At 31.4% G+C, this 15,666-nt stretch overlaps 1 protein-coding gene across 1 annotated transcript; it reads left to right on the top strand.

Moving 5' to 3' along the window:
- Nucleotides 1–392: 392 nt before the first annotated feature.
- On the top strand, nt 393–7,656 carry LOTGIDRAFT_115714 (hypothetical protein; the record flags this gene model as incomplete). The annotated part of the gene is made up of 13 exons (XM_009054584.1): nt 393–554; nt 3,272–3,369; nt 3,735–3,816; nt 4,141–4,229; nt 4,486–4,561; nt 4,837–4,899; nt 5,210–5,282; nt 5,536–5,658; nt 5,978–6,063; nt 6,407–6,490; nt 6,626–6,746; nt 6,886–7,052; nt 7,534–7,656. The coding sequence occupies 13 exons, from the start codon at nt 393–395 to the stop codon at nt 7,654–7,656; spliced, it is 1,347 nt and encodes a 448-aa protein (XP_009052832.1).
- Nucleotides 7,657–15,666: the final 8,010 nt, after the last annotated feature.

Genomic DNA, 15,666 nt, shown 5'->3' with positions numbered 1-15,666 from the left:
TCATATCACGTGAAAATATAATATGATAAAATACATTCGATATTTTCACTTCAGTGATAAGAAATGGTCATCTTAGTCACATGGCTAAGGTTCACCTTTGACCTCTAGCCTTATAATCTCTGTCATTTGATCTACTTAGTCCGCTGGACAAAATAGGGCGGGCCACCATTTCAGTTTTTATTCTAAATCTATTTAGAAACATGTTCTTATTCATACAAAAGCAATGTTAATTCGAATATCAAGAAACTTGATAAAAGGATTTTAAAGATGGATTGTTTTTGAAGAAATATAATTTTGACAGGTGCCCGTTTAGCGGAGGGATATTTAGTTAAAAATGTAAATAAAGGAAGTAATCACGTGCAGTGTTTATTATTACACTTTGAATCATAATAATGGCACCTACAATTTTAATTTCTCTGGCTCTTGCCGTTTCCTGTTGTGTTTTAATTCAAGCCGATTTTGTTGATTTTTTTGAACAGAAACCAAATGAAGATGGAAAACACTGGGCACTTCTTGTGGCTGGTTCCAGCGGTTACTACAATTACAGGCATCAGGTAATTTCAACAAGAAAAGAAACATTTCTTTTAGGGGGAGGATGTAGCAACTTAATGATTTATTTATTTAGAATAATATTTCTATTACCTCTCTTTAAAAATTATTGTTAATTGAAATTTAAAACATTCTATTTTGAATTGTAGAAAGGACATGTTAGAAAGACTCCGTAATATTACAATGGCCATTTATTCATTTTATGCAATTTGTTTATTTTACATATTATATCAAATCAATTATTATACAATATCTAAATATGATTATCACATTTTTTTTCTTTAGTAAAAATTAAATTTACAAAGAACGACACATCAATCTTTCATTATGATAAGCATTTAAATGTAACTTGAAACCAAAAGCAGGAAAAACCATTTCTAAACAAATGTCAAGATGAATCAATATTGCAACTTCCTCAAAGATGTGCAGGCCTATCACGTGAAACAGTGTATGTACAGCAATGACTAATCCATCATCCATATATGAAATAGACTTCTTTACCAATAAACCATTTTATCTCCTTTGTTTTCTTAATAATAAGTATAAATGAATATATATTGTTCCTATCATAATTTATCATTCTGTGCCTGAGAACGACAGGGCAAACATGTCGTTCCATTGCATAAAATTTTAACCAGAAATTCTATACTTTTTTTAAGATAAATACAATATCACTTTATCAGTACCACAAGAAGAGTGGCAATATTTTTATTTAGGTAGAACAACTAGGTCACATGACCTATTTATTAAAATGGGTTAGTCTAGCCTAGTCTAAATTTTTGTTTGAATTTTTGAATTACTATTTCCAAATTCACACACTATGTAATAATGTATATTTATCATTCTAATTAATACAAATATTGGGCAATAAAATTCAGTCCAAATATTCTGGCACCATACCCGGTTTTTAACCTAGATAATAGTTTTGGTGTCAGTGAGTTCCTTTAACTAAATTTCAATTATACATTTGATTATAAAGGGGTCTTATGTGATAAAGCATATTTTGCGATTAGTGACGCCATAAAACACTTCCTTTAAGTGGAGTTACAGGAACCAGTATAAATACAAACATTGTGATATATAAATTAACATTTCTTGAGATATTTTTGAAGAAATTATGCAATTTTTCGTACATTTCTAGTACGGTATTTCTGAAGACTATTTACATATTAATATCTAATTTAAGACTCAAATGAACCTCATAAAATGGCGCAGCTGTCCTATTAATGGCATAGTTTTAAAAAAAATCTATTTATTTTGATAGTAAAAACACAAGACTGCTTTAAATATAGGAAATTCACATTAAAACTTCAATCTGATGTAGCTTGACTGCACTTTTATTTGACAATGTAGAAAAATTACTAAAAAATAAAAATATTATTTACATATTTTGAAATTTTTGCATTAAGAAAAGAGGAGGGAGTTCTTGATGAAAATAAGGCAGTAATTGAGTAAACTTCAAAGCGCGATAAGGACATTGACCTGTTATCTCAAGCCAATCATGATTGACTGTAAAGTAGACTATATCTTGGTTTACTGGTTGTGCCCTCTAGCCTTTATCATATTCAAATTACTACATCAACAATCAATAATCAGAGTTTTCATTTCACTTTTGACATTTGTAGGGGAAGGGATTATCAGATTTGAATTTGTTAGAGAGATGCAATATTTGTCTAAAGATTTCAATTTCAGCTATGCATATCATTTTGCATATGATTAGACACATGCATGTTATCCCCTCCAATCTACATCACAGATAAGACAAAATTTAGTTGATATCACCTTGGTTTGCACCCAGGACTAGCTCATAGCTAGGTTAAAGGAATTTGAACATGCTGAGCCAAGTGTTTAGAGGATACCAGAGGCAGAACATAACATGATAACTGTACAGTATTGTGTTTTATCTTATCTAAGTTAATTACCTGATATCTGTGGGTTTGAATAAGATCGGATATAAAAAGAAAGACTGAATGATTCAATTCTCAGAAGATAAGAAACACAAAGTGCAAAATCATGGAGACATTGTGTTGACAAGTTTATATATTAGGTACCGCTGTCTGAATTAAGCAAAAGTTGAAAATATAAGGTATTGGCCTGATATTGCCAAAAGCATCATGTTTAATCTTATCTAGGTTATTTACCTTTATGATATCTGTGGGTTTGAATAAGATCGGATATAAAAAAGACTGAATGATTCAATTGTCAACAGAAAAGAAAAACAAAAGTGCAAAATTCAGTCAGAATAAAGCAAAAGTTGAAAATATAAGGAACTTATTGATCTAATATTGCCCAAAAATTATGTCTCAAATACAGAAAGTGCCTGGTTACTCTTTTGAAAGATACCTGTCTCCATTCATTTACATCTTGAATGACCCTGCACAGCTATTGGACTCATCTCATAGTTACTTCATTGAATATTTTGCTATTGGACAGTTAGGATCTAGTACAGTTTTACTGGCCATGGTTCGCTACTTTCCCAGGGTTGATTTGGGTTTTGAATACATGTCTTCGAAACTACTAGAAATGCACAAATATGACATAATCCCTTCAAATATACCTCAAAGTAGAAATTGAGTTAGACAGGGTTGGTGGGTAGCCTTTATTGATGTAGATTTATTTTTCCAGCCTCTTGATTATAACGAACAACAAAGCAAGTGATACAAGTTTCTTTAATAAACATCACAAGGTAGGTTACTTACAACTGATTGATGTCTAATTTCAGGCTGATGTATGCCATGCCTATCAGATTATGAAGAAACATGGAATCCCTGATGAAAGAATTGTAGTTATGATGGTTGATGATATTGCACACAATATTGAGTAAGTTGACTTGGAAATGAAATGAAATGAAATAAGTTATAAGAGTGATAAGCTTATAGTCATATGAATATTTGCTTTACCAGCTGATCAAGCTTGATTACATACTTCTGCAATTATTTTCATAATTTAAATGCCTGGTTATCCTTTGGCCCAAACATTACCTTTTCAACACTAGCATCTGTTTTACCAGCCTCATATTACTTTACCTGAGAAATTTGTCACACACTTTAAGTCATATTATTTGGGATATCAGGTTTTATTTCATTTATACTCAGGGTGAACTTATTGTTGTCACTTGCATACTGTTGCTACTGGTAACGCTATTAGGTGAAATCTATATATATATTGATTGTTTTTTTTTGCAGAAATCCCGATAAAGGATCTATAATCAACCAACCTAATGGACCAAATGTTTATCCTGGTGTACCTAAAGACTATACTCATGAGGTCAGTGATTGGGAGGCTGATATCTTTAATTCACTTTGATTTGTTTTGAATCACTTCAAGACTAATATCATAGTTAGCTTTATGATTCATAGGTCTATTTTAGAATTACTGGCGCAGATTTTTTTTTTAACAGTATTACTCTTAACATTAGTGAACACTGCTTAAACTCTGTGACAGTGCCTTTTGTTGAATGGATGTTACCTTTCAAGCACCCTATTCATTAATGTACAGTGATCATGAATCAGAAGTCTATATAGTTTCTGGTATCTTTAATTTTTCTCAGAAAGTTACAATTATGTATAACTCTGTATCATTAAATTACAGAAAGTGAACCCTAAGATGTTTTTAGAAGTTTTACAAGGAAATGTAGAAGCTGTTAAAAGTATGAATGGTAGTGGAAAGGTCATTAACAGGTTTGTAGTATGTTTTATATTCTAGAGCTCTTCTTGTTATTTCTGGATGACTGTATTTAGTTTATCTATAGTTTAATTTTGATTTAATAGATTTTTAACATCTTAGTCTAGGTCCAGTAGGCCAATTTTCCTCTCTCAGGATATTAAAAAGAAAGATGTTGAAATTGATCCTGAGTTATATTACTGTAAAAATTAGTATTATGATTTACCTGGTTGTCTCAGATCAAATCTATTAAAACTCAATATTCATTTTCAGTGGACCTAATGATCATGTATTTGTTAACTTTGTTGATCATGGAGCACCAGGTATTTTGGGATTCCCCAGAGAATTTGTAAGTACATAGTATTCTTTTATTTTTACAATTAAACTACCAAAGGGTCTGACTAGGCTAGAATTAAACCTTGTGTAACTGCCAGTAGTATCATCAGTTAACCAACTTTTGACTATAATCCATATCTAACTATGTTTGTCTATTTTGTAGGAGGTATACTTCCATTATTAGCTCTCAGTATTGGTATTTTTGTTATAAATAGTCCTTGATTTAAATGCAATTCAGTTTGTATAGTCGTATTTTGACACTCTATGATTTTTGTTTTTTATTTTTAGTTACATGCAACTCAACTGAGTCCAGTTGTTAAAAAGATGGCCAAAGACAATAAGTTTGCTAAGGTCAGTATTCTGAATTTTTGTTCAAATGAGCTGATTGTAGAAAGACAGTGGATTACTCAGAGTTCAGTCATGATGTAGTTTGTAGATTATGATCCAGAATTCAGCTGCCAATAATACAACATTGGTGTACCTTCGGGAGTTAGCCAGCAACTATGGACATTTTTCCCATATTATAGTTCATAGTGGCTGATTACCATGGTAAAAACACCATCAGAAAGATATTTTATTTCAGTATTAAAGGTAACGTATTCTGTATCAAGCAAGAATGGTTTAGTATACAATATGACAGTATTATTATTAACTATTTCAGCTGGTATTCTATGTAGAAGCTTGTGAATCAGGTTCTATATTTGCTGGAGATTTACTGCCTGATAATATTAATGGTAATTATGTCTTATATTGTTTAAAAATTGGAATATGTGCCAATATATTTTAAAATATCTATATATGATAGTCTAAAAGATAGAGTTGAGCACAAGGTATCCTTGTGCCTTCTTCTTCATTTTGAATTTTCCAATATACAGTGTGACTTCATTGATATACATCCTTATATTGATCTGCTCATTCATGTCCTTTTCCACATATTTCTTTTCTATATTACTGAACCTCTGTTTAATTTGAGATTCTATATTTCAGTTTTTGCTACAACTGCTGCCAATGCTCATGAATCTTCATACGCCTGTTATTTTGATAATCATTTAAAAACCTATTTGGGTGATGTTTATTCTGTTATGTGGATGCAGGATTCTGATAAGGTCAGTGAAATATGTAAGAACTATGTCCTTGTCAATGGAAAACCAAGTCTAAAACCTACACAAATAAAACCAAATGATCTAACCTGTGTTAAACTGTCTTTAAACAATCATGTCTCAAAATGTAGATATGAAAATATATTCTACTCAACAAACTTCACAACTTCAGTAGGGACTGAAATAGGTCAGTTGTCTGAAGACAGCAATGCATGAAACTCTGAGTAACAACATGTTTCAGGTTCTGTTTAAATATTTTTTAAAGATGATATTAGTGTATATTTTATGTATAATTTATAACTTATTAATTTATATATTTTTACAGGAAGATTTAAACACTGAAACTTTAAGTAAACAATTTGATATTACTAAGAAAGAAACCAACACCAGTCATGTCATGGAGTTTGGTGATTTGGTAAGTTAGTTTAACAGAAAATATTACAGATTAACCCAGTCCCAACCCATTCTTAGAACAAGTCAATTAATTCAGATTTATGAGTCATGTTTATTAACATATACTGATACCTAAACTGGACATGTTCACTAATCCCAGCACTAGCAATTCTGTGATGAACTTTCAATCTGCTTCAGGTCTACGAGATGTGATGATTTAGACAACACTACTAATAACCCAAAACCATTCCTTCAGGAAGAGCTTGAGATGTAATGACAGACCAGTAAACAATTAACAAAGACACAAATCAGCCTAAAGCTCAGTTTACATACAATAATGCTATATAATGTGTGTTTTGTTACAGAAAATTGGTCAATTGACTGTTGGAGAATTCCAAGGAAAATCCATGGCTGTAGCAGTTGATAATTCTCAAGTACCAAACCCTAATGTAAGTTCTATAATAACTTTTAGAAGTTTTATAACGTTTATAAGTTTCAAGATTTGTTATACTGACATAATAATCTTTTTCTGAAACCACAGACTCATGGAGACATTTTTATTATTATTTATTAATTGATTTTAGCTCGATGCTGTAAAATCTGAAGATGTAAAGTTATCAATCCTAGAACAAAGATTACTTCGAGCTCAGTCTGAAGAAGAGAAAGAAGCTATTGAAAATGAATTAGAAATTGTTGTTGCTGTAAGTATGGTTTTTTTTATCAGTAACATCCAAGTTCTGAATGTTCAATAGTTGTTGATGTATCTTTTTTGGAGCTAAAACATAAATGATCTACTACTTTGTGGATTAGAGTACCGTAATTCATTATTATTTACAGGAGAGAGAGAATACTATTTCTACCTTTAAAAACATCATAGCTACAGCAGTGAATCATCAGTTATATCATACTCAGATGATGTTTACATTAAAACGACCTCTAACTCAACATACCTGTTATAAAACAGTGGTAGAACACCTTAAAACAGTCTGTCCTGGTATGAACCTTCCACAGGTATGTCTTGATCAATTCTTATATATTGTGCATAAGGGGGTGAACCAAGACAAGGTCTACTCGCGAAAATGTTCTGGCTGTGTCATAAGAATTTTTCTTGCCTTGGGGAGGATTTACACACATGGCATCTAATCGCAAGCAAACGACTCAACTAGCTACTCATTTAGATCTGGAATATTTACTGTTCGTAAGCAATCATGAACTGAAGCTGTTTGGTACTGGCAGACATGCTGAATAATAGGTCAGTTGTCTGAAGATTGCATAGAATGAAAGTCTGAGTAACAACATGGTTCAGTAACATTTTTTTTAAAAGTTTAAATGAATGCACAGTAGGACCGTTGCTTCTGCCATTTGTTGGGAACAAATCAAATATTTAAGACAGATATGTCTCATGCAAAAGAAAAGAAGTTGCCAAGAAGATCATGTTTCAAAGGATTAGAGAAATGAACATGATAGATGATGTATTATTTTTTAATTTCAGAATGATTTTGCCATGAGACATTTTTACACCCTTGTTAATTTATGTGAAGAACAAGTCGTTACTGATGTTATTGTTGATGCCATGGAAAAGGTTGCCATGGAAACTAAATTCTGCTCAGTTTAGATATGTTATTTAATTATAGAACTGTGATAATTTTTTTGATTTTAATTCCTCCCCCTGAAATTCCTGCTAATAGCGCCAGACACCCTCCCTATCCACCAGTATATTCCTCCAGGACATTATTTCTCAATATTTTGTCGTTTTGTTGGAAGTGTAATTTAACATGTAAAAATGTGCGACAAAACATGATATTTTAAACAATATGGTTTTATCCCAATCATAATCCTTTAGATACAGTTCCTCATATTATTATCATTTTTGGATATATCCTGTTTTTTGAAAACTTCAATCAAGTATTAACTCTGCTCAAAGAATGTTCATGTCGATGTTAATTTCTGTTTTCCTATATTTGAAGTAGGTCAAAGATATGTTTGCACATCCAAGATCTAATGATATGTCTGTATATTTGAATGTGATTTACAAGTTTTTATGCATGTGCATATTAATCTTTGACCTACTTTAGATACATATTTTGTTTGTTAAATGTTTTTGTTTATGTTTACCTGTGTTTTAATGCTTGCTAATCATAAAAAAGTGCTTCAATTTTTATTAGGATTTTTAACCATTTTTGATTGCCATGTTAGATATTTATTAAATAATTAGTCACCCACCCACCGGTACTATAGTGCTATTTTAATGCTTTTATAAAATTTCAAGTTTATTTTTAGCCTATCACTGCTATATATAGTGCATATTAACTAGTATATAATTATACCACTTCATAGTTGTTTTGATATTTTCATATCAATGTGTTCAGATGATAATAATTTGTGATAATAAATGATTTTATACCTGAATGTTGATGTTGATTATTTTATTTCAAATTAACCCAGTTTACACCAGCAATTTGATTGGATTGTACGCCTAAATACAGCCAATCAGAGCCCTTGATTTCTTGCATAATTATTTTTTTCAGTCTTTCTGTCAAGGACTCAGATTGGCTGTACTAGCTGGCGTACAATCCAACCAAATTGCTGCATTCACAAACTTCTTTGAAACTAGAAAGTAGGCCATTGCAATCAAGTTATAAAATGAAGACGTAATACATTGTGAAGATACTGCCAGAGATGCATGTCGTGAGGGGCACATATGGAAAAAGCATACAGTTGTTCAAATGTGTCAATAAACCAACACTCTATCTGCTGGATCATTCACAGCTTTGCCCTGTCAGCTTACAAATTTCTTATGATTTTACGCCTGTGCCCTTCATCTAATGATTTAGAGAACGCCACTGAGCTTACAGATATAGTTACTTTGATTGGTCTGCAGGTTAATGGTTACTAAGACTATGAAGAAGAGGTACCAATAGACAATATTCTTTTTCATCATTTCCCAGGTCAAAGAATTTAGAAGGTCCAAAGTCCTCCTTAACAATTATTAATGATACGTCTACGCATTCTGTCATAAATCTGAGTAAGCCCAGCTGATATTCAAATGCATACATTTTCATGCTTTTCAGCAAAAGTAGGCGAGATAAATTAGATGTAGTCTGATTATGAATGACTGTTAACTAGAGTTATCTCCCTTGGACCGTTGAATCGTTATTTATACTCATTTATCCGGTCTTAAATTTCAAACCGCAATTTCAACGACGGGTCTGGTTAACCGAGCGTTGTTTACTGAAAATGTTTGCATATGGCGGAATGTTGAACGGATGTCAGTGGAAAGCGCGCTCACATTATCTCATTTAAAAACAAAGCATTGTTTAAGATAACAGTTCAATTAACGGCAACCGGTGAGTAATATTCACTACTTACGTTTTTGAAAACTGATCAAAACTCACAATCTAACTGATCACTGTTGTTTTCATTTGTATTTTTGATAATGAATTTCTGATTTTTTTGCAATGCAATTTCCATTCACTGACGAATTGAATTGTGAATTCACTATCAGTAGACGTGAAGGATTATGCGTTCGAACTTTGAATCTTCATTCTGTGCAATTGAATCTGATTGTGAGAAATCAACAGACAAGTTTTTCTATTTGGTCTTTTTCAAAATCTCTTTCCCCTAAACTGACGCAAGGCTTTCTCGAAACCTAAACAGTGAATTCCTAACTCAGGAACATTTTAAGTGGAATGAACCTTTTTGTCTTAGTCATTACTAGAAATCTATAGATTTAATACACACAGAAAATTGATTGCAAGATACTTGTATATAAAACTTACAGAAGAGGATAAAAGGACACATCTTTCATGATGTCAAAATGATTCATTTACTAGAGCACCAAACTTTCCCTAATCTTTTCAGACTGTCCTTTAGCCTTTTAGTAAGCTACTGTATCTATTTCTTTCTCTGCCATTTTCAATTGTGTCTAAACCTAGTAAGCTTATATTTTGGAATAAGTGGAAAGTTCCAACTTGTTTAATATTATTGAACGTTCAGTTGATTCCATGAATCCAGAACTCACCAATCAAGCAATCTCAAGAAGCTAACTAATATTCAAAATGAAATGAAGTGGAATCCAGACCAAGTGATAATCATGTCAAGGATTAGTGGAGGTTTAACAAAGTTAGGAATGTAGTTAACCTGATTACATTAGGATTAGGTCAACATTTGACTGTTTATTGACAATACAATGGCCTCAGTTACTGTTAGCATTGTTCATGTTATGTTAATCATTCAACTAGTAATCGTTTATGTTTGTGTGTCGATTTTATGGATGTTTGCCATGGATCATTAAAATAATTACAAAAATGATGTCTCCATACAGTCCAACAGATGTAAATACCCCTGGATTAAGCAAATACAATTAGATTGAATCAGACGATACAGTATCTATGGATTCATTTCCTACCTAACTAAGATAAGAAAACAATGAAACAATGTCATGCTGGTCTTTTCACAAGACAGAATTTGACTCTTAAACTGATGCAAATTGAGGTGATTTGAGCAGGGTACAAATGAATGTAACATTTCAAAGTGTACTTTGATTTTATTCCTTCTGTACATCAGGTACATTTTGGTATCATTTTATACCCTGGGTACAATTTAATGTTCCCCTGCTCGCTAATTACCCTATGAATAAGTGAATTGGTTTACCAGTACCTTTCCTGAAGCATATATCCTATGACTGAACAATGTTCTCTTGTGTGTTTATTGCTGAGATTTATACTCTGTCAATCTCTACTGGCAAAGATATTCATATCAAAAGCCCTGATTATCAGGAGCTTACTACTGATAATATCAGTTTAGAAGAATCTGCAGTGGGTAGATTTATTATTGTGATTAGTACTATAGTAAATCTGGTATTAAAGAAGAGAGTTGGTATTGTTGACTTATGTTATCAATATAGCTACACTCTCTGATTAATGTGATCATTAGAGAAATAAACAGAGACACAGATCAATATGTGAATCAATATTGATCATACCAATTAAACATTGCTAATCATTGATATCATTTCCAGTCTTTTAGACCCTTTATCTGCTTATCTCTCTACTCCCAACCTTTGGGTGATAGGAGTTGAAAGCCGACAGCAGACTTACTTTAGAATTACTGGTCATCAGAATTTGTCTTACCTAAGCAGGCTTAAGGTGAATTCAAACCTTCGGCATCTGATTGCCTAGCAGACACAATCCAACTTACTACCAACTGGTGTTTAGTTCATATTAAACATAATTAAAACTTTCTTGATGTAGTTTGGAAATATTTATTTTGAGTTTGAACTTGTCTCTTAGGAGCATGACATTTCGTGTGAACTCTCCAAAAGTAATAAGCCATCAGCACCAAATCATTGTTTAGGGAATAATAAAAATTTAACACAAATCTTAGGATGATCTGCCAGAAATATTTTCATTTTGATTTTCTTCTCAAAACATTGATGAGATTCCCAGACTTTTGTCTTTTAATGATGGAATGGGGTCAAGTATTTGACCTTTGACATCATTGAGAGGTCAAGATATTGAAGTGTAAGTGATTTTTAATTGACCAGAAAGACCATAATAGTCAATTTTAATGTCATATTGACTGATTTGTAGGTTTGTTATTTTCATGGTACTAGTTATAATACTGGAGCTTGGTAAACCCATGACTGTATTAAAACAAATTTTATGGTTATCTATATATAACTAGAGCCCACAGTATATTTTAAGATAGCAGTCTCTTTGGTAAAATGTTTAACTTGGATCCAAGACATTAAAAGTTTGTAAGCATCTAAGTATTTGGATGGATTGTGTATAAGCTTACCTGAGCTCATTGAAATTGGCAGTTACAGTATATATAATTCCAAATACTCAATAATAAATCATACAACAAGGATTTCTCCCCCCTTTTAATGGAAAAAACATGAATGAAAAATGCGAATTTGTGTTTTGAGTTGACATTTGTATGCCCTATGATATAATAATGCTGGTAACGACAGACATCTGATAGAAAATTGGAATGATGCATGTCCCCGATACACATAAAAGTTTTAGAAAACCTCTTAACAATCCCTTTAATGAGTTCAATATAAAATTGCCAATGGGGTCATATAATGTGAGATCATTTTGGTACTGTTACACACCCAATGGCAGTGGAGCATCAAGTGATGACCTTTTTGTACCAACAGTACTAAGATGTATTTAGAGATAAGTCTATTTGATCTCTGACTAGTATAAGTTCTGTCTGTCTGTGATACACAAGAAAGGCATCAGCAAGCCTGGTTTAGTCAGAAAGATAATATAAAGGTGCTGATGTTATACAAACCAGATGATAGTCATTACAGTCTGTCTTCTTTCATTCTTCACACCTTTATATCCTAAACACCTTGATTTACCTGAAATTCTTCACCTTTATAATACTTTGATTTACCTGCAATTCTTCACCTTTATAATACTTTGATTTACCTGAAATTCTTCACAATCTTTATAATAAATCTTAATTACCTGGAAATATTCACACCGTTTAAACACCCTGATTTACCTGCAATTCTTCACCTTTATAATACCTTGATTTACCTGCAATTCTTCACCTTTATAATACCTTGATTTACCTGCAATTCTTCACACCTTTAAAGTACATCTTTTAATCATTTTGATTTATCTGGACTTCCTCTTTAGTGTACCAGTGTCTCACAAGTTTCAAAAATCTTTTATTGAGTTCTTTTTTACCTGTTGCTGTGAGCCCCGTCAACCATTCTGTAGCTCCTTCGTGGACCCTCCAAGAAGAGTTAAGGTCTGTGTACCAGGATTAGATTGTCCCTGATATAGTGCTCCAGTTAGTAAGCAATACTATAGTATATTAGTATAACGTATGGTCTAACAGATGTAGTGGATGGCTGGTTTGCCTGGACCAGGATTTGATTCAGTCCAGACTTGTGTTTCAAGGAACACAGTACCATAGTATTTAGTATGAGTGATGCCAAGGACTGAGTTATATACCAATAAGCACTGAGCACAATACCATAGTATATATGACTTTATGTCAGTAGGTAGTGAGACAGGTGTGGTCTAGCAGTATAAAGTTATATTTGAATTGTTAGAAATATCCCTGGAATGTAATAGCTACCTTTTAATCAATATTTTATCAACTGGTTGCTGTTATACAGCATTATACTGGTACTCATAGAAGCCTACTATTATTTCAGAATCCTACAATACTTATACAGGTAGGGGTTTTATATTCTGTTTTATTAAGGAACTTCTAATTAACACATAGTGTACTGGTCATTAGGTAAGAAGGTTATTATTGGATTAAGACTTAAAAACAAAGAGGGCTGGGGGAGCTTTCAAAGGTAGACATATTTAAAGTATAGAACTTTACAAATGCATTTCAATTTAATTTAATCTATATTACTCAAATTGATAATTGATGTAAAGAAAGTATGTTCTCTTATTGTGACCTTGGCCAGTGCTTCTATAGGAAGGTATCTTCTTTAACATCCAACACAGATTATTTTCATGTCAAATGGACACTGAAAACTTCCAAATAGTACTGATAGCCTTCGAATAATTTAACATTGATTAAAATATAACCATGAGAACATATTATGACTTGAAATTTGTTTTTACAAGGGACGATTTTCAAGAAAAATTTGGGATATTTTCGATTAGATTTTATATTTCTATTAACAGAATTATTTGATGTTTATCAGTATTGTTTTGAAACTGACAGATACTCAAAATCAATTTACTAATCTATGTAAAGACAGTAGTCTGAAGTTTTAACAATTGTAAACTTACATGATGTAATTTTTTTAATACTCAAAAACTATTTTAAACTGAACTAAATAAAACTACTGTAAGTCAGTTAAAAGTTAACTAAACAAAATGACATCATTATTCAAATAGTGAGAATAATATTCAGTAAAAATTATTTTATATTAAAATTACAAAAAAAAAACAAGCATTCCACTGTACTGTTGTTAAACTACAAAGATTTCAGTGTGAAAAGCCTTATTTTAAAGTAAGATAGCAACATATATCCACATTGTGCTGTCTAGGTAAGCATGGTAAGCTCACATTAAAAATGGTTGTTACAGGGGTAGCCTGTATGTCCTCGCTCGCTTTGAAAAACGCTTGTCGGGTGGGAATGGATACCGTAGTTGCAAGTGGTAATTGACACAATCATACAATATAAATCACTTTTGAAATTATTTTTGTTAAAAAAAATAGGCTTTATCCATGACATGTAGTTTTAATTTAAAAACACACTCGGTTACAACAGTATATATGACCTTAGTGACAAATATTTCAAAAATCAACCTGATAATGTCAACTTTAATCAGGTTTCTTAAAACTCATAATCTAAAATTTATAAGTTGATTTTTTTGTTGATTGATACAGGTTTATTTTTGATAATTAGAATTTGAATTTTTAAAATTTGACCTTGAAAGTGAAAAAGGTCATTTGATATTTTGAGATTGTTTTATAATGTTTACTACAATATTATAGCTTGTAATACATTAAAAATAACAACAGTATAGTAAGCCATTAAAATAAGTCAGGTATGACTCTCGTATCTATCCCATAATATTAAAGATAGGACAGCTGTTGTACACAACTTTCTTTTAATAAATAAATTCTGGCAGGGTGCCAAAATATTGAGGTGGAGGTGTATCTTCTTACCTTGAATTTCTCCCAAAATCTTGACTTCTGTTTCTACGGAATTTACTTGATGTATGGTTAAGACATTTTTAATGTTTTTGCCAAAAAAGTGGAATAATGGTAAATTGGACTGTAAATTTGAAGGTATTGTGTAGATAGTGTTTGAATTTAGATTTAAGAGTGATAAGTGAGTGTTTATTTTGGAGATATTCTGTTCTTTATTAAATTACTCTACCTAAGTTTTTATAGGTAAGTGAGAATTGTACCTTGTAATTTGAAATGTCAGCTATTCTGGTTCTTATATTTGATCTATTATTTGCCGGTCATTACCTGTAAAAGTTTTATATTTGTCATATCAGTTACCGTGCCTTTGTTTTTTAATATTTGGACATTTTAATTTAATAGAATTTAAGCTTATACTTTATTTCATAACAGTTTTAAATATTTGGAAATACTTATGGATTTCACGGTGCCATATAAGGGAAATATAGAACCAATAGGGGTTTAAAAAACCAACCTAGGTGAATATAAAACCAATATAGGGGAATAAAGATAAATTTTACTCAAAAACGTAATATTAAACCAATATAGGTATGTATAAAACCAATATAGGTATGTATAAAACCAATATAGGTATGTATAAAACCAATATAGGTATGTATAAAAGTATGTATAAAACCAATGTACATACAAAACCATTCCAGGGGAATATAAAACCAATATAGGGAATAAAAATCAATATAGGGGAATATAAAACCAATATAGGGATTAAAAACCAATATAGGGAATATAAAACCAATATAGGGAATGAAAACCAATATAGGGAATATAAAACCAATATAGGGAATAAAAACCAATATAGGGAATATAAAACCAATATAGAGAATGTTAAAACAATACAGATATAAAACATTAAAAGGGAAATATAAAACCAATATGGGGAATATAAAACCAATATGGAGAATATAAAACCAATATAGGGATCA

The sequence above is a fragment of the Lottia gigantea genome (assembly GCF_000327385.1).
Source record: "Lottia gigantea unplaced genomic scaffold LOTGIsca_22, whole genome shotgun sequence".
NCBI classification, from domain to species: domain Eukaryota; kingdom Metazoa; phylum Mollusca; class Gastropoda; family Lottiidae; genus Lottia; species Lottia gigantea.
Note: the sequence above shows the minus strand (reverse complement) of the source record. Positions and strands in the feature narration are given on the sequence as shown.